We start from the raw sequence: 24,105 nt of genomic DNA, 5'->3' as shown, positions 1-24,105 counted from the left end.
GAAGATCTTTTTTGTATAGTTCTTCTGTGTATTGTTGCCACCTCTTCTTAATAGCTTCTGCTTCTGTTAGGTTTGTATCACTTCTGTCCTTTATTGTACTCATCCTTGAATGAAATATTCCTTTGGTATTTCTAATTTTCTTGAAGAGATCTCTAGTCTTTCCCATTCTATTGTTTTCCTCTATTTCTTTGCACTGATCACTTAAGAAGGCTTTCTTATCTCTCCTTGCTATTCTTTGGAACTCTGCATTCAGATGGATATATCTTTCCTTTTCTCCTTTGCCTTTTGCTTCTCTTCTTTTCACAGCTATTTGTAAGGCCTCCTCAGATAACCATTTTGCCTTTTTGCATTTCTTTTTCTTGGGGATGATTTTGATCACTGCCTCCTTTACAATGTCACAATCCTCTGTCCATAGTTTTCAGGCACTCTATCAGATCTAATCCCGTGAATTTGTCACTTCCACTGTATAGGACCCAGGTAAGAGTTTCTATTTTTATTATTCTTGTTTATGATACAGACCAAGAACATTTTTTTTCCATTTATTTTTATTAGTTGGAGGCTAATTACTTTACAATATTGTAGTGGTTTTTGCCATACATTGACATGAATCAGCCATGGATTTACATGTATTCCCCATCCCGATCCCCCCTCCCACCTCCCTCTCCACCCGATCCCTCTGGGTCTTTCCAGTGCACCAGCCCCAAGCACTTGTCTCATGCATCCAACCTGGGCTGGTGATCTGTTTCACCATAGATAATATACATATTTCGATGCTGTTCTCTCTAAACATCCCACCCTCGCCTTCTCCCACAGAGTCCAAAAGTCTGTTCTGTACATCTGTGTCTCTTTTTCTGTTTTGCATATAGGGTTATCGCTACCATCTTTCTAAATTTTATATATATGTTAGTATACTGTATTGGTCTTTATCTTTCTGGCTTACTTCACTTTGTATAATGGGCTCCAGTTTCATCCATCTCATTAGAACTGATTCAAATGAATTCTTTTTAATGGCTGAGTAATATTCCATGGTGTGTATGTACCACAGCTTCCTTATCCATTCATCTGCTGATGGGCATCTAGGTTGCTTCCATGTCCTGGCTATTATTAACAGTGCTGCGATGAACATTGGGGTGCACGTGTCTCTTTCAGATCTGGTTTCCTCAGTGTGTATGCCCAGCAGTGAGATTGCTGGGTCACATGGCAGTTCTATTTCCAGTTTTTTAAGAAACCTCCACACTGTTCTCCATAGCGGCTGTACTAGTTTGCATTCCCACCAACAGTGTAAGAGGGTTCCCTTTTCTCCACACCCTCACCAGCATTTATTGCTTGTAGACTTTTGGATAGCAGCCATCCTGACTGGCGTGTAATGGTACCTCATTGTGGTTTTGATTTGCATTTCTCTGATAATATGTGATGTTGAGCATCTTTTCACGTGTTTGTTAGCCATCTGTATGTCTTCTTTGGACAAGAACATTTTAAGAGACAAAGTGGGAACTTACTACACAGAATCCAACTTCCTATATTATTACTACTTCCTTTTACTTATGAGGGAAATTATATAAAGGTACACTAGCAATAAAAACTTTCATTCTACAGCTAAAGAAAATCAGAGTGAAATCACTTTATGCCTTAGCAATATTTCTCAAAATCATTTCCAAAACTTAAAACAAAAAAAGGATTATGACAGAAGCAAATGAGATACACAATGTAGTCATCACCAGAGTGCTCCCTCAAGAGTGCAAAATTACTAAGTTTTAGTCCTGAGTCCTGCACTAACTTGAGATAACAGAAATCACTTTATTTTTTAAAGCTTTTCCTCACCAGTGAGATGGAGAAGATAAAAACAAAAGGCAGTTAAATTATAATGTTGTTACTGGTACATCATCGGTTTGAACAAATGACTTTCCTTTAGGATTATAAAAAATTGTTTTTATTAAATGTGGACCTAATACTTAATGGCTTATAATAAAAATAAGCTCTATATCTAACCCCCCTTCATCTTCCAAAAGCAATACATTTATAAACCTCTAGAAGTTTATTCTAGACTCACCTCTATATTTCAAGGTAATGAAAGTTCCGATATCCCCTTGCCTCATTCACTTTTTAGACACTATTGATTTCTTACCATGGTTACTGAGGATTTACACCTCTACACTCACTGCCCTTCCAGCCACTCTCCCAACAGAGTTATGTCACAATTTTTTGTTAAATCAATGATGTTTGCATTACTACAACTATGTAAATATTTGTGTTGAATAAATTACGATTCTGTTTTCTTCCTCAAACTGGGATTAATAACTGTCTTCAGTTTTCTTAGTTTAATATACAACTGTTATTATTTTGTACAAAAGCCCCAAGAGGTATGCTGTATTTATTAATAACTGATGCAATCATTCAAATACCTCAAACCATCATTCACTTACTCCTCCACCCTCCAAGCTCGGCTCTAGCTCCCACCGCCCTCACATCTTGCTCCTGTCTGGCCTAGTCTGAGCGGCTGTGGCCATCATCCTGGGCCGCCTCCTGCTCCCCCTACATCAGCTGTGCCCTTCTCCTGGCTAGGTCAATTTGTTGAGGATCTTCCTTCAGCAGCTTCCTATGTCAGGATCCATGGGGGAAAATTAATATATACATATATGTATTTATATAGCATATATATACACATATACATACATACATATATATAGGTTTCTGAAGTAGCTCTAGAGGTAAAGAACCCACCTGCCAATGCAGGAGGCATAAAAGACTAAAACACAGGGGTTTGATTCCCTGGAGGGGGCAGGACAACCCACTCCAGTATTCTTGCCTGGAGAATCCCATGGACAGAGGAGCCTGAGGGCTGCTGTCTATGGGGTCGCACAGATTCGCACATGACTGAAGCGACTTAGCAGCAGCACGCGCGCGCACACACACACACACACACACACACACACACACACACACGAGAGAGAGAGAGAGAGAGAGAGAGAGAGAGAGAGAGAGAGAGAGAGAGAGGGTTTCCCAGGTGGCTCAGTGGTAAGGAATCCACCTGCAAATGCAAGAGATGGTGATTCCATCCCTGGGTTAGGAAGATATCCTGGAGAAGGAAATGCAACCCACTCTAGTGTTCTTGCCTGGGAAATCCCATGGACAGAGGAGCCATGGGCAGGCTACAGTCCACTGGGTTGTAAAGAGTCAGACAGGACTAAGTGACTGAGCACACACATACATATGTATGTATGTATGTATGTGTGTGTGTGTATGTGTGTGTGTGTGTGTGTGTGTGTGTGTGTGTGTGTATTTAGCTAATGAATGAATGAAAACGCCATCAGTCTACTTGCACACTTGGCTTATATACTGACTGCGTAAAGCAATTCTAGGTAAAAATTACTTTCCCCTAGAATTTTAAAGGCATGTGGCTCCACAATCAACTAGGTTTCAGCACTGCTGAGAAGGTTCATGTGATTCTGACACATAATCATGAGCAACTGTTCCTACAGAATGTTTTTGTTATCTTTTCTTTTTAATTTGTATTAAAAATTTTCAAAGTAATACGCTTTATAGATCTGTATTTTATTCATGGGTACATGTGGACCCTTTTAATCTAAAGACTCATGTCTTTGCTTCTGGGAAACAGTCTTACATTATTCCTTTGGTTGTTTTACCCCTCCCCATCCCCATTTTCTTTTTTTTTTGCTATATTTTTCCAGAACTCTGATTAGGAAACACATTCTTCATCAACTGATGTGTAACAAATCACAGCAAAACTGGTGGTTAATCACACCATAGCATTTACGATGCTCAAAGCACTGTGATAGGATATTCTGACAAAGATCCCTGATCACTGCTCTGTGATGTCTGGACTTCAGCTGGCAGATCCACTTCCAAAATAGCTAAGTCACATGGTCAGCAAGATATGCTAGCAAGTCAATTTTCTCCATGGGGTTGCCTGAATGTCTTCATGACATGGCAGGTGGCTTCCTCAAGAGCAAGAGATCCAAGAGACCAAAGCAGAAGCAGCAATGTCCTTTATGACCCCGCTTCAAAAATCACACAGTCACTCCTCAGAGTGCTTCCCATATTCACTGGGGCAGGAGGCCGTACGAGCAGGCAGGGATCCTCGGGGACCATCTTGGAGATGGTCACCTCTGAGCTGTACTGGTACTTTCTGATTAACTCTTAACTTCTCCTGCTGTGATTCTAGTTCAAGAGTTATCTTAAGTTTGCCTACTGAAAGCTTTGTTTCACTTATCCCATTTCCTTTTCTAACTTTTTCTGATTTTTTTTTTTTTAAATGAAGTCCTGTTTTCATTTCACAGGTTCATTATCTTTACCCTCTGTGGATAGTGATTATGAATTTGTATTACTATTAATTTCTTTTTTTCAAAAATGTTCACTGTTCCTGCCCCTGTGTCTATTTTCTATAATCCTTTTTGTTAGATTGACTTTGTCTCCTCTTGTGGGATGGCCTGGCTATCCATCGTGGTTGAGAGGAAGGCACTAAAGAGCTGAGGGGAACCTCCACATAGGTACATGAGATTGTGGCACAGCGCTCACACTCACACACACAGACACACACACACACACGCATATGCTTGAGCAAATCCCTAAACCAAACTGAAACAAAAGCAGAAGCCCCATTTCTCCTCACTGCTATTCTGTGTGCCCACAGCTCAGAAGATGGCAACACCCTTGTTCAAGACAAAAACATTGCATCCTGGTTGACCATTCTCCATCACTCAAAATGTACATCTGATTCAATAGCCAAAGAAGGAAGAGACAGAAATATGTGTACTATCCTTCATATATAACTGGGGGTTCCGAGCTGCTTGTCAATGGATTGGCTCTTCTAGGCACCGGTCCAGCAGGAAAATAACTCTTCACATTTCCTGCGTGGTAAAGATGTTACTAGCTCAAAGCCCCACCCTATCAAATCTACAAGCCTGAATTAATATTGATCAAGGCTGATATTCAGACTTAAGAGGTTTAGAAAATAAGGATCTTAGCTGCTTTGCAGATTTTTTCATCACATACACAAAGTGATTCAATTGTGTCAGACTCCCAGACGAAAAGCCTTTAAAGACACAGGTAGGTATAGGTATCTCATCGTCCACATTATGAAGACTGATTCAAAAAAGGAAACTAGCAGTTGGTAAAACAGATCTAGAAGTTTGGCTACTATGTACGTGTGCTCAGTTGTGTCAAACTCTTTGCAACCCCATGGATTGCAGCCACCAGGCTCCTCTGTCCATGGGATTTTCCATGCAAGAATACTAGAGTAGGTTGCCATTTCTTTCTCCAGGGGATCTTTCTGACCCAAGAACTGAACCTGTGTCTCCTACATGTTCTGCATTGGTAGGCAGATTCTTTACCACTGTGCCACCTGGGAAGTCCCTTGGGTACCATGAAAGTGGCTAAAATTTTTAATTTACTATCAGGTTTAAAAAGTTAATTTTCATAATATAGATAGTTGCATTAAAAAGCACATATGCACTATATGTTAATACATTATCACATGAACAGGAAACAGACCTTAAAAGGGTGATTTACATACAGACCAAGTTTAAGTTATATTAAATACCAAGTATTTCCAGGGTGGGAAATGTAGGCAAAAAAGCTAAGAGTGAAAAAATAAAATAAAAAAAGATGGAGAATCAACCATAAAGGAGCTGGGGAAAAAAACACTAAATGGAACAATCTTAGGAAGAGAATTTGGATATTTTCTAATATTTCAAAAACAAAAAAATCAGAAGCATCTAATATAAACTAGGTCACTTTCTGTCTACTGATGAATAGGAAATATGCTTTTAGTCAGATTTAGTAAAAAGAAGGAACAATCAGGATAAAACAAGGTCAACAATGTTAAAACTGAAAGTATCCAAATTACAATGTATTCAAAACATGAACAAAACGCACCGTTTTAGAAACAGTATATAGAAATCAGTGATAAAATTCACCAAGGACTCTAGTGTTTGGGAAGTGAGAAGAGGGAAAGACCAAGGAAGAAATCCAAGATGACACCTTAAGTACAAAACTAGGTGATGACAGAAGAAGAAAAACACAGACGTATAGAGAATATTTCCAAAAGGTTTAAGACCAAAAGAAACTGTATACATTGAATCCCAAGACAAAAATATTTACAGAGAAAAAAACGAGCTGGTAGCATGAAGAATAATTACATGTATATTTCACTTTAATAGGTAAAACATTAGATTATTAAAAATGACAGGAGCATATCAACTGATATAATGGATTAACCAAACGTGGTATACGCAATTAACAGGCTCAATCCAAAATGGAACTGTACCCAAATATAAAACCAAGATACTAAACACCTCTAATCACACAATATCTAAGAGTTTATTAAGTTCTAGTATACCTAGTTACCATTTTGAAAACTAGTCTCACCTGTTCAATGACATAAAAGGCAAATTCCAGCCGCTGTTTTTGGAGCATCGGGATCAGATGCAAGAAAAAAATTGGAAGATGTTCATGGCGATTGCGGAAAGGAATGAGGACTGCCACCTTTAAAACAAAATAGTCACATATATAAATATATACAGCAGCAAGCCCTAGAGGTAAAAGATAAAAACTGACCCTTGAAATCCTCTTACTTATGCATTTTCTCACCAGCGATCCAACAGTGAACAGAAACAAACATGGCCTCTGCTTTTGCACCACTTACGCTCCTGTGAACCTGCGGTGGTATAAACGGGCCGTCCTAAGGACAGTGGTCTTTATCCCATGAAAACCACAGAAGTCATGGGAAGATTTGAAAGGAGAGATATAACCACCTTTGGTGACAGCAAGCACTACTGGAGAGAGCAGACTGGAGAAAACCAAAAGCGGACTCAGGGAGCTGGTTAGAAAATAAATGCAAAGTCAAGACAAGAGGTAACGGTAGCTTGAGAAGGACAAGCAGGATAGTAGCACATGGATTTTTTAAACATTTAAGAGGCAAAGTACCAGGATTTGTTCATGGATTGGATATGTAAGGAGTGAGTGAGACGGATGTGTCGAGACTAATTCTAGGTTTTTAATTAGATCATAAATAGTAACTTTATGGATTTCAAGTTGAATTTAGAAGAGATTCCACTTGAACATCTAGTATCTAATATGGCTTATCTGGCCTAGAGATATTACTAACAGACATAGCATGGAAATAAATGAAGTCTGATAATTATATTAATATTTTTCATTTAATAAAAAGGCACAAGATATTGCAAATCAACTAGAGTTCAATAAAAGGATGCTAAACAAATAATAAATTCCAAAATCATGAGATTTTCAAAGAGTATGAGTCAAAATATGCCTAATAACAATGCTTATGTGTCATTCTATATTCTGGGTTTTTAATAAAGCCTAATAAACTGGTTAAAGAGAAAATCTGGGATTTATTAAAACTTCAACTATACCAAACACATTTTACTAATGAATGAACAGATGCAAATAATTGACAGAGCAAAGGTTTAGGATCTAATCTTACTTGCAGAATCAGGACATAACATTAGAGTCATAGAGAACAGTAATGTTTACCTGTGTATTTTACATTACCAGGATCATACATGAGAGAAAATTTCAGATTATTAAAATAGTTTTATTTTAAAAGAGAACAAAAGATGGTTTCAGAAAATTGAAGACATCTGAACTAAAAACTCCACCACTAATTTTTCCTTAATGATGACAAAGACAGTGGAAAAACAAAGAGACCTATGTCTGCTGGAGGCTGACATTTTCATGTCCACACTGTGCCAGGCTTGGTACGTGGCAGGAACTAAAGAGGTTCTGGCGTATCTGCCAGCTGCACTTTGGGCCCCATTCTCCTTTGGTTTGCTCCCTCTTGGCTTATCAGCCTAAGGACCACAAGGCTGTCAGAGCAACTCAGAACCCAGAGCTAGGGGGTCCCTTCGTTCCACACACAATGGTCACTGCTGGTGCGGGGTGCTCCGTACTGACCGAGGACTTGCTGATGGGCCTCAGGATCAACTGCTAACATATTTACAGAATTCCCAAATCTACACAACTCACAGAGCAGTTCAGGAGCCCCTAAGTTTAGTCTCAGGACAGGAAACTGTTATGAAAGGTAAAAGGAGAAAAAGGAAGTGGATGGTTGAGTACTGACCTCTACCACTGACCTTATCTGATATGTATCAGTGGGGTAACTTCTTCGGGCTTCCCTGGTGGCTCAGATGGTAAAGAATCTGCCTGCAATGCAGGAGACCCAATTCTAGCAAATTAGGCTTGAGCTTGCCCTTCTTGGCTTTGATTTTGGCACAAGTTGGCAGCCTATGATATAAATGGGCTATAAAAGCAGTTAAGGTAAATTACAGATATGGCTGCAGTCCATGAGGTCGCAGAGTCAGACACAACTGAACAACTGAACTGAACAGATAATTAAGGCAGTAGTAGTGGTGTTAGTCACTCAGTCGTGTCTGACTCTGTGACCCCACAGACTATAGCCCGCCAGGCTCCTCTGTCCAGGAGGAGGAATTCTCCAGGCAAGAATACTGGAGTGGGCTGCCATTCCCTTCTCCTGAGGACCTTTCAAACCCAGGATCGAACCTGGGTCTCCTGTGTTGCAGGCAAATTCTTCACCATCTGAGATATAGGGAAGTCCTACATTTAAGGAAAGAAATTATTAAAAAAGTGTAGAGTCAAATTAAAGACAGCTCGTATTAATTAAGTACAATCAGGCCGAGTTATCAATTGAACATAAGAATAGACAAAGGTAGTCATGGCCCCTAACACAGTAATTTCTCCAACAGAACATTTAAAATACTGAGTTTTTTCCTTTCTTAATATTATGTGGAAACTGAGAGTTTATAAGAGAAAAAAATGCCCCACTGTCATGGCAAGTTCAAAGTTAGACTGACATTTTAATAACAAATACATGCCCACATTTTAATGAGGCAGATGTTAAAGATTTTGAATATGCCTGAAGTTTTTATTAAAACAAAGCTAAACAGCATCTAAAGATTCATTTGGTATGTCCCTTCCTGTGGCTTGGAATGACTCTTAATAGTTTACAGCTTACTTTCTAGAAAAAGAAGCTCTCAGTATGTGGCGGTAATTTATTTCAAGGTTTGATAGCCTTTGTTTCAGAAGTTTCTTCCTTACATGTGCCCTAATTTGCTGCTGGAGCCATTTTTCTGTTGACGCATCTCCACTGGAGATGGAGAACATCTGATCATTATCTTCGGAAAAATAAAGTCATCTTCATGAATCTCTCCACACCTCTTTAAAATCACTAAACTTATTACTGAATTTATGCACCTATTTTTCTTCCCTGCTCATTTTCTCTTACATTCACCATGAAGAGATTAGTAAGAAAAATGTTGACTACATACATTGTCCCCACCAAGATTTTGTTCTGCTTTCAGACTTTAAGCACACCTCCCGCTACAGGGTCCCTAAATGACTTGGCTTCCGATTTGCCTATCTGAAGGGAGCACCAGCTGTCTGCGACCAACTAAGACAGAACAGAGCAGAAGCTGAGAAGCCTTCACTCAGAATGTCTGAGGAAGGAGCTCAACGATTTTCATCTCGACCAAACACCCCAGAGAGCTCTGGAACAGGTGGGTCAAGACCCATCTTCAAGGAACCTCGGACTAGAAACACAATTCTAGGCCTCTGACCAGATAAGCCCAACAAGCAGCTGCCTGCTTCTTTAAAGCCTTCAGGTTTTAGACCAGAGTGGTTCGGGTCTCCACCTGGACCCTGAATGGAACACAGGTAACATCATAGGTAAGCACTTTAATGATCTGAAAAGCATTACCTTCCTCCTCTTTCAACCTCCCTTTTAGAAACCACCTTGCCTCTATAAGGCATCTGTCCTGTGCTAAACCTTCAATGGGGACCTGTGGTGTTCAGAATACCTAGGAATTGCTGAAATCACTAGTTTTAGCAGATCTCAGTTCCAATTAACTGGCCATCAACAAACTGAGTTGTTTTGTTTTTTTTTAAAGACAACTTAGTTTTCTTAAAAAAAAAAAATCTTCAAATATTAAGAATCAATTTGGCAGCAGATGTTTCACATGAATCTAGTTGAGTCTTCTCTCTCACCTCAGTTCCAAGATTAAAATGGGACACTATCAGAATGTCAACAGGGGGTTGGGTCAGGAGGAAGATTATCTGATTAAACGTAGCAAGTACAAGTCATCTCTGAGCTATCTCTAAATCCCCTCCCATACCTTGAGCTGCATAGCTCAGAAGCTGAGACCAGATATAACTCTAATAAGAGCAACAGTACCATACAGTTCTTGAATAAAAATAAGCTGATTTTTAGAACCCTGAATTAGCTGGCTCCTGAAACTCCACTTTCAACAGTGTCACTTACCCATCCACTGGAGTTAACAGTCTACTAAAATCTGTAAGCAGGAGCTACCTGTGTGGGGTACATACCTCTCTCCCGGAGAATGAGAAGAAAACAAACCCTAAAGCACTTTAAAATGCAACATCTGACATAGACCACTAGAGAAAGGACAAAATACTCAATTATTCTGACCCCAGGTCATCCTGTGATACCACACAACGCACACCTGAGGGGTATATATTACATGTATTAACACATCCGAGGATCAACCTCCACGCTTTCCCACAGCCTCTGTGATTGAGGACACTTTTTCCATTAGCATTCAACATACATACTCATCACCCAAATAAGAAAAACAATTTATTTTGCTCAGGACATTTTAAAAAGTAGTTATTATGTAAATTGGGCCATATTTTATACACAAACATGATAAAATCAATCATGAAATTAATTTATTATCTGAATCTGATCTGCAAAACAGCATAAGGCAACTGTAAAACAGAATGTATTGCCAACATTTGTACTGGAATCCATTTCAGCAGTTTTACAACGTTTTTTGAGGGAAAAAAAATGATTTAATAAATTATAACAAGGCATTTATCTGTCTCATAAACTCAACTCAGCAAAGCTGGCTTAGTGCTTACCTTCCACAAGAGACTGGCGTCTACATTAGAGATGCCAACATAAATAATACAGATCCCCAACACCCCCAAACACAAAGGATTCAAGGCCAGTTAAGTCAGACAGCTTTCATCAAAAGCTTAACAGCATACAATTCTCCTTCCCAGGAGTGATTATTGCTTTTTGGCACCAAAGGAGAAATATTTTAACAAAATACTAATATTTAAAAGAAGAACTGAAAAATGTTCCCAGATTAAGGCTACATACATCACAGCCCTTCAGGATATAACATCCGATTTAATCATACATTTGATTTAATCATATGCAGTTTTCACTTGAATTGCATAAATGCTACTTCCTATTCAAACATAACATTACATGGGCATGCACTTATTAACCAGTTTCACAGTGTTGAGAGCAACTCTGACTTAAACCACGATTTTCTTTTTTTTTTTTTTTTTTAAGCAGCAGGGGCATGCCGACTCCCTTACAGTTTTTCAAACAAAACATTAAAAGCAGGATTCTGACATATCAAAAAGATGAAAAGCTTACACTCAGCTTTCTGAAACAGAGGTGAAAAAGGGCCCAAAGTAGTTTTGTGTGTCCTGCAGTGACCGCCTAGCAGCCTCTTTAGAATCCTGGGACTTAGGAACCCCAATGCTAGACCCAACTGGAAACCAGTGGCTCCAGGCCTCGGTGGGGATATGCCTGCAGGTGTCAGTAACCATCAGGAGCAGCAGGAGGAGGCAGAGAAATCACGGCCTCTCTTCCAAACAGAACAGAAAAGACATTTGTTTCCCAGGCCAGTCTCAAGTGAGGAACGAATCACCAGGCTCTGAGAGACCGAACCCAGCAGCCTGGCATGTGTGTAAGCACAGGCATCTTCACAGGTGACACAATTAACCCACACGTGACCTGTGAATACTTACACATTAAACACAAAATTGTCTTAATTTATCAAGACAAAGGGATTTCACTACATATTCTGAATTGAAAACACTTTTCTCGAATACATAGTAACAGTCACATGATTTATGAAAAATGGACCTTACCTTCCACCTGGGTTTACAGTCTTTAGGCCTCCAGTGACCTCCTGGCTCAATATCTAAATCCTTGGAGAAGAGCTGATGAATTTCATCAAAACTGACTTCACTTACATTGACATTGAGGAATCCCCCTAGAAGGTCAAAAATGTGAAGAACTGCTTTAGTATGAAGTCAGGCAAACAACAATCACTAGCGTGTTGGCATAACGTATTTGCTGCCGTAGTACCATTTGGTCTTGTTTTTACCATATAATTGCTAATACCACCTTTCAGTGTTACTTTGGATGATAAATTATATGGTTACCCTACTATCTTTGGCACATGAGTCAAAGAAAAGCAAAGCACCTAAGCTTTTTACTTTTGAGTAATATGATGAATATTATAATATTCTTTAGTAAATGTTTGCAGTCATGACAGTGTAGCTTATCATTTCAATTTAATCAACTATTAAAAAACCATTTTTAGTTTCAACATAATCAACACAGAAGACATGAATGCCCTGTATATAAGTTAATTACACAGTTTGGGAGCTGAATCCTAACTTCTGTGTCTTAGGAAAATTACCTAACTTCTCTGTGCCTCAGTTTCCTTATTTCTAAGAAGAGATCTGCCTCCCACTGTGGTCACATCCATTAGATGCTGGGCACAAAGGTACAATCAGGAAATGTAGCTGTTACTACTGTTATCCAGTTTACTGACATTTCTTAAGAGAGAATCTGCAAACACAAGTCAACAAATTTATTCTGAGCACCTACCATGTATCACCTTGACACGCAAAGTAAACACTATAAACTTCTAAGATGTTCCTAGTCTACTAGGCACTCTCTCTCCAAATGAACAAACATATGATATTCTTGGAGCTGTTTTTACTAACAGTTTTTCTAACATATATTATGGAAACAGGAATGACTCTTGCATGGAAAACCATTTCCATTAACTCAATCAAAACCAACCGAGAACTAAGGACGTATACATGTATCTATTCTTCCCCAAACTTCCCTCCCATCCAAGCTGCCACATAATACTGAACAGAGTTGCCTGTGCTATACGGTAGGTCCTTGCTGGTTATCCATTTTAAGTACAGCAGTGTGCACATGTCCATCCCAAACTCCCTAACTGTCCTTTCCCTCCATCCTTCCCCTGGCAACCATGCATGAATGGCTGAGTCCCTTTGCTGTTCGCCTGAAATTATCACGACACTGTTAATCAGCTATACCCCAATACAAAACAAAACGTTACAAAAAATAAACTTAAAAAACCAAACAAACAAGAACTAAGGACTAACGACTAACTTCTTTCACCGCCTCATCTCAAAAAACACAGATATCGAGGCTTCCTATTTCAAGGTGTCCGAGCTCAGTGGCCATGACTCCACACATGCAGTCCGCCAGCCCTCTGTATCCATGAGGTTGGCTGAAATCTGTGAATGCAGAGCCTACATATGGAGGGCCGACAGAGTAAGGGAAGTACTTGAGCATCCTCATATTTTGACCCTTGATCCAATGCTCCTCAGATACCGAGGGACAACTGAAAAACACTCAGTAGCTCTTCAAGAGAGCCCCGTTCCTTTCCTCCTGCTACTTTCTATTCTATAAGATTTCACAGCCGCCCATCTTCCCATCTCCCTCCTCAACCTAACTAGGCAGGAACAGAGTCACTACCATTAAGCACTTAGGCATTACTTGTCTCATTTGTTGTGTGCATTCTCAGTCATGTCTGACTCTATGCGACCCCGTGGACTATAGTCCGCCAGGCTCCTCTGTCCACGGGATTTTCCAGGCAAGATACGGGAGTGGGTTGCTATTTCCTACTCCAGGGGATCTTCCCCACCCAAGGACTGAACCAGCATCTCTTGCATCTCCTGCATTGGCAGGCATGCTAGAGAGAAGTATTTCAAAATGCAAATGACTTTCCTACATAGAGTAAGCTAGGAAAAAATCTTCTCGTGTCTATTCCTCTAACGTGTGCTGTCTTTTATAACCAACTACCCACCCTTAACTGTGACAAGATATGCAAAGTAGCTAATCTTAGAAAGGTCAGGTTTACCTAACCTATGAACTTGCAGAGAAAGGACAGATCAAACGTAAGATCCATCAGTCGATATGAGCACAGAATATCATGACTCAGCTGACAGAATCTATAACTGTAATCAGATAAAATTCACACAAGTGAATCTGATGCATTTCTTGGTATGCATGATTCCCCAAATGACAGTAATTAGACTAAATAAGCAGTTCATATAAGGAACCAAAGTTGGTATTCTTTATGCACTGTTAAACCAATTTTTTTGCCTTTTGCCCAGCTTTATAGCTTCAACAGCTGCAATCATCATTATTGTCAGCAGTTTGCTCCAGCATCATTTGTAGTTTAATTTTCATTTTGAACACGCATGTGCCAGCAAATTAAGAGTTGGGCCTTATATCTCTCTCCCCAGTGGAGGAGGGGGCTGCAGTGCCCATCACTTAGTCTCTGATGCCTGAGGCACCCGAAGTTCACCTTCCTCTCCCCCCACAGCAGCCCCCCATTCACAGTTCCTCAGAGACCCTCTGCATCTTTTCTATGTGCATATTGCTCTTTGCTCTGGAATCTTAATATCTTATTGGCTGAAGGCTAAACATGACCCAGTGGCATGAGGCTGTCATGCCAGGAGTAATAGCAACCTCACTACTGGGGGGTGGGTATGAAGGGGTGGGGGACAGGCTCCAGGACAGACACCTCACCACTGGGAACAGCAAGAGTGTGATCAGAAAGAGAAGGAAAAATGAACACTCATTAGTGGAGGTGGCGGTGGGGTGGGTTGACGAGAAAAACCAACTTCTGTTTCTCTGAAAACACAACCATTTCTTTGAGTTGCTGCCTATGCGTTTCACAGTGTGATAACCCCGCTCACACCCGGAGTCTGGACATTGAGGTAAGAACTTGAGTGCAGGATGTCCATCACTCAAGTGCCTACTCTGCTTTTCCTGGGGAAGCTTCCTGAGGTGCGTATTGTCCTGCTCTCCATCTGCTGGCTGGTGACCTGGGATGAAGGGTGGTCCTCCCCGACCCCCTCCCGGTTCCCTGGGCCCTGGCCCCCTCTGGAAACCGTGAGTAAATCTTGAGAGACTACTTCCTTCTTGTGGTATACTGAAACTGCACCTTCCATCAAAATGACCCCCGGGCTCCACTTCCCCCAAGTGGGAGCTTGGATGCTAAGGGAGCCACCTGCCAACCAGTATGGGTGGCAGGTGCCCCCTCATTCAGCAGGTCATCATCTGCATGTTCTTAATACACCAGCTCCAGCTGCTCAATACACCTGAAAAGGAGGATGGGATGGTGGGTACGGTTGGGGCCCCATACTCCTAGATGCCTAGGAGCTGCAAACGGCTAACTTCCTCCTCCAGGTTGCTCAGCCTCTCGGGGAAGGAACCACTGCTGGCCGGAGGTCGGCTCCGGAGCTCTGGGTCGCCGTGTGTCGCTGCTGCCAGGCTTGGCAGAGAAGGCCCCCCACCCCTGCCGAACCGCTGGTGCCGTGCCGGGTCCGATTCCCCCGCAGAGCCGGCCAGCAGCCCCCAGGCTGAAGCACCTCTTCATCCCCCTACTCTCTGAACGAGACCCCACCTGGCGTCGGGTGTGGAGGTGATCGGCTACAACCACCTGTGGAGGTCTGGGCGCTGGATGTAGGCCTCTGCCTCTCTCTCTCTCCTGGGCAGGGGCGGAGGCATGGGCTCTGAGGCTCTAGGAGCCAAGGAGAGCGCCCTGGAGCCAGAGCGGGAGGCCAGCTACGGGGCCCCCGGTGCTGGGTCAGGACTGGATGCTGAGCTTGGAGAGCTGCTCTAACCCTTGAGGGGGGCAGTTCTACCAGGGCCTTAATGGCATGTGTTGCTGAAAGTGGGGCCCCAAGCCCTGGGTACCAGCTCCTCCCAAGCCCCCAGAGGAGGTGAAAAAACCACTAGAGGGACTTCCCTGGTGGTCAAGAGGCTAAGACTCCACACTCCCAATGTAGAGGATCTGGGTTCAATCCCTGGTCAGGGAACTAGATCCCACATGCTGCAACTAACACCTGGCACAGTCAAATAAATAAATATTAAAAAAAAAAAAAAGAAAAGAAAAAACTACTGGAAGCATGTAAAATCCTCATGGTCTGGGCATTACTGGTGGCGTATGCACATACCAAGTTGTGAAGGCTACATTCTCAGTGCCTGGAGCTTTCCCAAATGTGTCTATTAATGCTGCACTGGTGGAGGTGGGCCCCGACCCCTTGGTGGTCGATTGGGACCCCCTGGAATGGGAGGCGGCAGCACAGAAGTTGGGGAAGAGGCGACCTCTGCCCCAGGCGTTCCTTGCTACCATGCAGCATATACCAAAATGTCCAGCAATGGCCAGTGTGAGCGAGGAACGGAGACACCTACCTATATCATGATAGAAGCTATATCATGATAGAAATGCAAGAGTTTTTTTTTGTTTTTGTTTTTTTTTTAAGGAAAATTTATTCAAAGGGAGAGGGAGAAGGGCACCTATTGGCTCTCAGAAGTCTTCGGAACTGATTCTGAGCTCTACTTACAGAGAAAGAGACCCTTCCAAGCCAATAGAGACAGAAGCAAGAAGCTCAGCCTCCCTCATGAGATGAGCGACAGGCTCCGTACTACAGCTCCGGAGGTCGGGGTCCCTGGTGACTTAACCTCGGGACAGCTGAACACAAGTTAGATGCCTCTGTCCAGGTGCTCTTCAGGAGATGCTGGTCCCATCCCAGAGAATGCTGCCGTCACCTCTTGCGGTGCTACCCCCCAGAAGCAGAACCCAGGATCCCACGCCTGATCTCTGAGAGTGACAGCCGCCAAGACCCTGCCCTAGGGACCCTGCAGGTCCCTGAACTTGTCCCTTCCTCTGGGGGACAATCACCCTTTCTCTAATTATCCAGGGGGGTGTTCTCATTGACACTGGAGGCCAAATTGCTTTGCTTCCCTGGAACCGCTCCAAACAGAAGTGAACGGCTCCCTGTTATGAGGCATAACAAGTAGGACAACAGAGGTCACTACTGAAACCATCCTTCTTAACAACCTCCTGGTGGTGGCCCTTTCCTGGCACAGGTATGGATGCCCTGACCACACTCATGGAGTCCTAGGACCGAGACCTGGTCCCAAGGAGTATAATCCCCGCCATCTTGGGTCTCACAGTACAGCCATCTGGGGAGGACCCCTGACTTCTCCTCCTTCCCTCCACTTCCCTGCACCCGTTTTCACACCAGGGCCCTTCAGTCTCCCTGGGAACACCCACATCACTGAACAGAAACCCCCAATTCCTTTTCTGCCCCCTCACCTCAAAGCCTGAGACATTCATGCCATACACTGGGAGTAGGTCAGCTACCTCCCTCAGTGGGGCTCAAGGAGCCACCGCTCTGGGCACAAAGCAACACGTCATTACAGCAAAACCCAACCTGGGAGCCGCCCCGGCCGAGCACACGGCACAAAGCCCAGCCTTCAGGTGGCAGCGGCAGCGGCGAGAGTCTTCAGCACCAACGGCGTCCTCACTGGCCCGGGAAGAAGGTGTGTGCGTGCTGCAAGGGGCACCCCCTCTGTGTGTATGTCAATAATTCCACACAAACTTCAGACAAATGTTCAAAAGATGGCCCAACAGGTACTAGTATTCCACAGTCTCGCCTGAGTTTTTAAATCAAATACCTACCCTAACGTTATCCAAGGGCTTTATTTTTTTGGCTGGACCCCAAATAATGGAGTGGGTGGCTACAGATGGGACTGCAAATTGGCATCTGTCTATTGATACTGCCGATGGCATTTCTGCTTTGCTCAAATGTTTCGTGTGCTGGGTGACCAACACCCTGCCAATGGCCTTTAACATCTCCACCGTCCACACAGTGTCTGTGATCTGCCCTGAAGATTAATAATGCTGAGGCATCACGGGATCAACTGTGATGAGAAAAACAACCTTTGTTTTCCCGAGCTGCTGCCTCAGCATTTCACAGTGTGATAACCCTGCTCACATCCTGAGTCTGGACGTTCAGATAAGGGGTTGAGTTTGGGATTCCTGCCAAAAAGCTCCCACTTTGCTTTTCCAGAGGCCCCTTTAATAACAACCACTTAGAACTAAGGCCAAGAAGACTCAGTGACCTCTGCCCCAACCACCTTTTAAGCAACAGATCCCTGGTACCTGCTCTCTACCCTCCTGGGACGGCAGACCGCCCTTCTACCAGCTCTCCGTGCCCCTGCCAGTTTCTGGCATCCATGAGTAATAAACCCCGTGACTCTTCTGCCCATGTGAGGTGTACTGAAACGGCACCCTGAATCACAACAGTCGTGTGGGTGCCACTTCCCCAGAGCAGAAGCTCAGATGCTGAGGGAGCTCCCTGCCAACCACCCTTTATTCAAACAGGTCATAACCTGCCTCTTATTAACTTCATACACCAGCCCCACCTACTCAACACGTGCTATCAGAAAGATACTTATTTCTGTGCATAGAAAATAAAGGAAAAGGGACATATCAGAGAGAGTGGCCAGGAAGAAGCACAGCGCAGGTGAGCGAGTGGTGACAGGGTTTCCAAACCACCCTCGGGGGAAAGAACCTGAGAGGGGAGGCTGTGGTCGGGACCCCACGTCCTTCCTCCCTCGGCACCCACCAAGGCTACTCTTATCTCCTTACCTACTAGGTGTCCCCTCCAGGTTTCACTCAAGGAGTGTTCCACCCTCCAACACTACTGGCGGGAAGGTAAACTGGTATAATCACTACGGAGAACAGCATAGCGGAGGTGTCAGCCCCTCAGTCATGTCCCACTCTGAGACCCCATGGACGGCAGTCCCCCAGGCTCCTCTGTCCATGGGCTTTCCCAGGCAAGAACACTGGAGTGGGGAGCCATTTCTTCCTCCAGGGGATCTTCCCGACCCAGGGATTAAACCCACATTTCCTACACTGGCCGAGAAGTTTCCCATATACTGTACTTCAATGTCTTTTTGAGAACATCACCCCTACTCTTCATCTTAAGTGAAACACTATTCTTCTCAAACCGTGCTCATTGCTTACTGTCTGAGATCCACAAGGTTGGGGTGAGGCAAATAAGAAGGTACACCGCAGATTTATACCTACACTTCATAAAAAAATCATTACTTTCTTTTTTTCATAAATTTACCTCCTTTGAAGTTTCTGGCTTTTAGCCAAACTACCTTCCAAAATGCAGCCACATTCACTGACATTCACTTCCTTCCCTGGACATCCTCCTGGTAATACCCAGCTCTGAATTCACACCCTGAGCCCCACTGTCACCTAGAATGACTGGCAGCGTCAGAGCTGAAAGGCAGCCAGTCCTGGCTTTAAGTTCTCTCTGCTGTCTCCCCATTTCTTCTGTCTCCCCAGTCTCCTAGAAAAGCAGTTGCTAATTTTGGTGGAGTGGCTAAAGATCACCAGGCCTGCCTGTTGAGAATGAAGGTCTCAGGCCCATCCTCAGAGCTCCTGTGTCAGTAAGTGGACCACGTTTGTGGGCATCCAGCTTCACCTCCACACATTCCAGGGCTTGCACAACTGCCCACTGTTGAGTCTCGCCTCCCATTAGAAGCTAGAACCTCTCTCCCAACCTCTCAGCAGAGAGAAGCAGTCAAGTGATGAGATGTACCTGATGGTGATGCTGAAGCAGACATCACAGTGACGGCAGAAGCTTCTGGTGTCAACGGCCCCAGGAGTGGTACCTCTGGTCCCCAGACCTGTGCAGGGCTGGTAGGAACTGTGATCCCGGCTAAGTGGCGGTAGAAGATGCTTCCCAGAGTGGCCTGGGCCTTGCTCTGGATGCTCAGCCTCTGAACCGAACTCCACAGCCACCCAGGTTTTCCGGGGCTGCCTGATACCTCTTTATGGATTCCCTTTCCTCTTAAACCAAATCAAGTTACATCCTGTGGTTGGCAACCCAGAAACCTTTCTTTATGGCTCTGGGCTTTGGCTTAGAGCAGGGGTCCCCAACCTCTGGGATCTGATGCCTGATGATCTGAGGTGGAGCAGACGTAATAATGGAAATAAGTGCACAATAAATGTAACGTGCCTGAATCATGCTGAAACCATCCCCCCACCATTCCATGGAAAAACTGTCTTCCATAAAACTGGCCCCTGGTGCCAAAAAGGTTGGGGACTGCTGGCTTAGAGGCCTGCATTTTTAACCCTCCTCCTCACTGCTTCTGGCACACACTGATCATCTCTGGACCACACTCGGAGCAACACAGCTCCATGAGTTTCACCCGATCATGGCACACCTGAGAGAAATGGGCTGAATGTTTGTGGTCCCCCTGTCCTCAAATTCACATGGCAAAATCCTAACCCCAAATGTGATGGTACTAGGAGGCGGGGCCTTTGGGGAGTGATTACATCATGAGGATGAGGTCCTCATGAATGGGATTAGTGCCCTTATAGAACAGACCCCAGAGAGACCCCTCAGCCCTTCCACCACATGATAACAAGCAAGAAGACAGCCATCGATGAACCCGCAATCAGGCTCTCACCAGATATCAAACCTGCTGACACCCTGAACTCAGATGTCCACCCACCAAAACTTTGAGAAATAATATCTGTTGTTTAAGCCACCCAGTCTATGGTATTTTGGTTTTAGCAGCCCGAACAGACTAAGACACACCCAGACACTCACAGATACTGTTATTTTCCCTCCCTTCCTGACCTGCCACACCTGATCAACAATTTTCCATGCTCAAATTCTTCCCCCTAGAAAATCAAGTAAGCACACAGATTAAACTCATCATTGAGGTGACAGTATCCAACAGACGGCCTTAAACAGAATAAGCTTCCAAGAGAAACAAGAGTCACATTATCTGTAGCTTCTGACCACCCCTGTGGGGGGAGGGCTCTCTTGGTTAACAGGTAAGTTCAGCATCTTTTAATGTATGATTTATTGACTGCACTTTGCATTCCCTACAACTACTTTTTAAATATTTACTTCTCACGGTTCAAGCTGCCTGTCCTTCGTGCCCCCCCCCCCCCCCCCCCGCCCAATATGCATGCGGTCTCTGCTCTGCTGGGAACATAGAAGCAACAGGGCTGAGCCCCCTCCACATTTCTCCCCTCATCTCCAAGTGGGTCTCACTCCTGCTTGCAGGAGGCGGTGTCCCTGCTACCTCCCTCCCTGTCCTTCCACAGGAGCACACTCTGTCTCCTGTCACTTTCTCCAGGATCCGGGCTCCCTGGACACCTCCCTTCTCCTCCCTGCACTCCGCATCTCTGTCTGTCCACAGTGTCCTCCCCCACGGCGCTTAAAACTCACTTAAGTCCATCTCTTCCTAAATCCTTCTTCCCTTAACACCACCTCATCCACAGACTCCTTCCCCCGAGTCTCCTTCCCCTTCCCACAAAACTGCTTTGCTTTGTTTGCTTCGCTCTTTTTGGTCGTGACCGGAGGCGTGTAAGGATCTTAGTTCCCTGACCAAGGGTTGAACTTGCACCCCGCTGCATGGAAGCACTGAGTCCTAACTACTGGACCGCCAGGGAAGTCCTGAACTTGTTTTAAACCAACTAGTTTTTACACACTTCTGGGTCAGGATACCTGGCCTTCTCAGGACAGGATACCTGGCTTCTCACGTCACCACCCCACTGAAATCATGCTGACTGTGGTCCTGTGAGTGTGAGATGTGCCCAGCCTCTCACAGACCCCCCCTCTACTGCTCCGAGGTATGGGACAAGGCGGAGCCCTCTCCTTGTCCTTTGGGACATGTCCCCTGACCGCCCCCCTCCCACCGCCACCGCCCCTGGCTTCTTTTCCTTCTTTGCTGACCCTCGGACTCTGATGTTCTCCAAGGGCCCACTCATATGGAGCCTTCTTCCAGGCTCACTTGCTACCACCTCCAGCCCAGATATCTCTGAAAAAACTCAGAGCCCAAACAAAGTCTCCTGAGCTTTCAACAGAACAAGCCCAACACCGAACTCATTCACTTCCCCGTTCTCCAAGTGTGCGGTTTCTCCTGCAATTCGCCTTTCAGTTAACCACCACTGAGCCAAAACCTGGAAATCGACCCTGATCCCTCAGCTGGTCACCGTATCGGACCAAAAGTATCTCTCTTTTCTTCAGCACCACCACCCAGCACGTACCCCAGGCGCTCCTCCAGGCCATGCGGGGAGCTCCGTGCGGCTCTTCCAGACCCTGCCACCTCCCCACTCTTTATTCATTCTCAACTGCTCATCAGAAGCATCTTTCCGAAGTCCCGTCCTAGTCCCACCATGTATCGACTGAAAGCAGGTAAAGATTACATTTCCAAAAGAACTGTTTTCTGCTTTGTTTTACCCTTTTCTGTCCCTGGACTCTTGGAAAACCCCACACGCTTAGAGATGCACTCCTGGCTGGAAGTCAACCCTCTGCACACACGCTCAGGGCTCTGCTTCCCCGACGCCCACCTCGTGGATGCCCCGTGATTCACGGGACCCAGGCAGCCCTCGGACTGGTGAGTCCTCTACACAGTGGCTCAGACGGTAAAGAATCTGCCTGCAATGCAGAAGACCCTGGGTTGGGAAGATCCCCTGGAGAAGGGAATGGCAACCCACTCCAGTATTCTTGCCTGGAGAATTCCATGGACAGAGAAGCCTGGAGGGCCACAGTCCATGGGGTCGCAGTCAGACACGGCTGAGCGCCTGACACTACTGAGACCACTACACCTTGCCGGGCAGCCTCGCCTCTCACACGCCCCACTACACACCCACCCCAGTCACAGCCGACCACTCCCCGCTCTCAGCACACACAGCCTCCTGTGCCCGCAAACTGCCCCCTCAGCTACCTGCTAAACCACCCTGCGAGCCCCACTTGCAGCGTGCCCCCTCTCTCTGAAGTCTCTTTCCTTACAGAAGCCCTTCTCTGGGTGCCGCCTGCTCCGCTGGCAGGCGCGCACTCAGCCGTGTTTCTCCCACCAGCCCCGCTCAACAACAGAGGCCCTGCTGCAGGCGGCTCACGACTGCAGCGGCTCCCAGGGCTTCTGTCCACGATAAACACAGGCACGACAGTTTGTTACCGTAAGCATTACTCGAGCTTGTCTGAAGTTTATTCGCTTATCTTTTCCCTCTCTGCTGATTTTTCATTTGAACTATTTAAACTCATCTCAAAAAGTGCTTGTGGCTTTTGTTGTGGTCCTAAGGCTAGCAACCATAGAAACTATCAACGTTAAACCACAAAGGCAACTATCCCACAAATGCTACGGACAAAATGCATTAAGGGGTCACTACAGAGGCACTCTCCTTGAATAGAAATTGAATGACAGGAAATCTACAGGTAAGTCTGTCTGCATTTTAATGCAGAGTGCACAGCTGACATTTTCCATCACTAACCTCACACAGAAAAATCAAAACATCCATACTAAGCATTATTTTACAGCTCCAGATAAAGTGAATATTATTAGTACGGAGTGCTTGCTCAGGCGCTCAGTCGTGTCTGACTCTATGCGACCCCATGGACTAGAGCCTGCCAGGCTCCCTCCTTTCCATTGAATTCTCCAGGCAAGAACACTGGAGTGTGTTGCCATTTCCCTCTCCAGGTTAGTATGGAGAGTCTCCCGCAAATTTAATAAAGCTGGAAGTGGATTTGCCCTCTGGAGAATCTATAAACCCTAACAATAAAGAAGTATTCACTCATATTGTATAAATAACATCTAAAATAGATTTTATAATGTAATTGACTGAATGTGAAATAAATGCTGAAACCCATGCAGTCAACTGTACGTGAATTCCAACTGGAGAAGTTCACTCTTTATCTTTATGGTAATCAAGTGCCAGTAAAAATCAAGACAGCCAGATAATCAAACTCCAATTTTAAGCTCTAACCTTATTTTCAGTGATTACAGGGAAATTCAGTATCATTCCTACCTGAATGGTTTTCATCTAAGTAGCTCATCTTTTTACATAGCCTTGCCTTAACTATTATTTGGGGAGGTATGGGATTCAATCACTTTGTGTGACATTATGACAAGATATTTATAATTAGGTATTTTATTATGCTTTTCTCTGTCATTGATGGGAAAAAATTCTGCTAATTAAAAAAAAAATTTAAGGATGCATAGGTAAGTAAAAATAAATGCCTTCACTCTACACATTTCTCCTACACATTTCTCCTACATTTCTCTCTACACATTTCTTACTCCCCTGATCACTGTAAAATCTGGCTCCATCATTCAAAGAAATGAGGAAA

The 24,105-nt window shown here is 44.3% G+C and overlaps 1 protein-coding gene across 1 annotated transcript in view; it reads right to left on the bottom strand.

Moving 5' to 3' along the window:
* B4GALT6 (beta-1,4-galactosyltransferase 6) overlaps positions 1–24,105 on the bottom strand; it is a 70,099-nt gene that overhangs the window by 10,073 nt on the left and 35,921 nt on the right. Inside the window, exons 4-5 of the mRNA XM_043444344.1 lie at positions 11,965–12,089; positions 6,388–6,504 (exon numbers count right to left, since the gene is read on the bottom strand). Of these exons, the coding sequence (XP_043300279.1) occupies positions 6,388–6,504; positions 11,965–12,089 (242 nt within the window). The remainder of the gene's footprint in view (positions 1–6,387; positions 6,505–11,964; positions 12,090–24,105) is intronic.

This window comes from Cervus canadensis, chromosome 23 (genome assembly GCF_019320065.1).
Source record: "Cervus canadensis isolate Bull #8, Minnesota chromosome 23, ASM1932006v1, whole genome shotgun sequence".
In the NCBI taxonomy this organism is placed as follows: domain Eukaryota; kingdom Metazoa; phylum Chordata; class Mammalia; order Artiodactyla; family Cervidae; genus Cervus; species Cervus canadensis.
The sequence above is the reverse complement of the archived record's forward strand: the minus strand, read 5'-3'. Positions and strand labels throughout refer to the sequence as shown.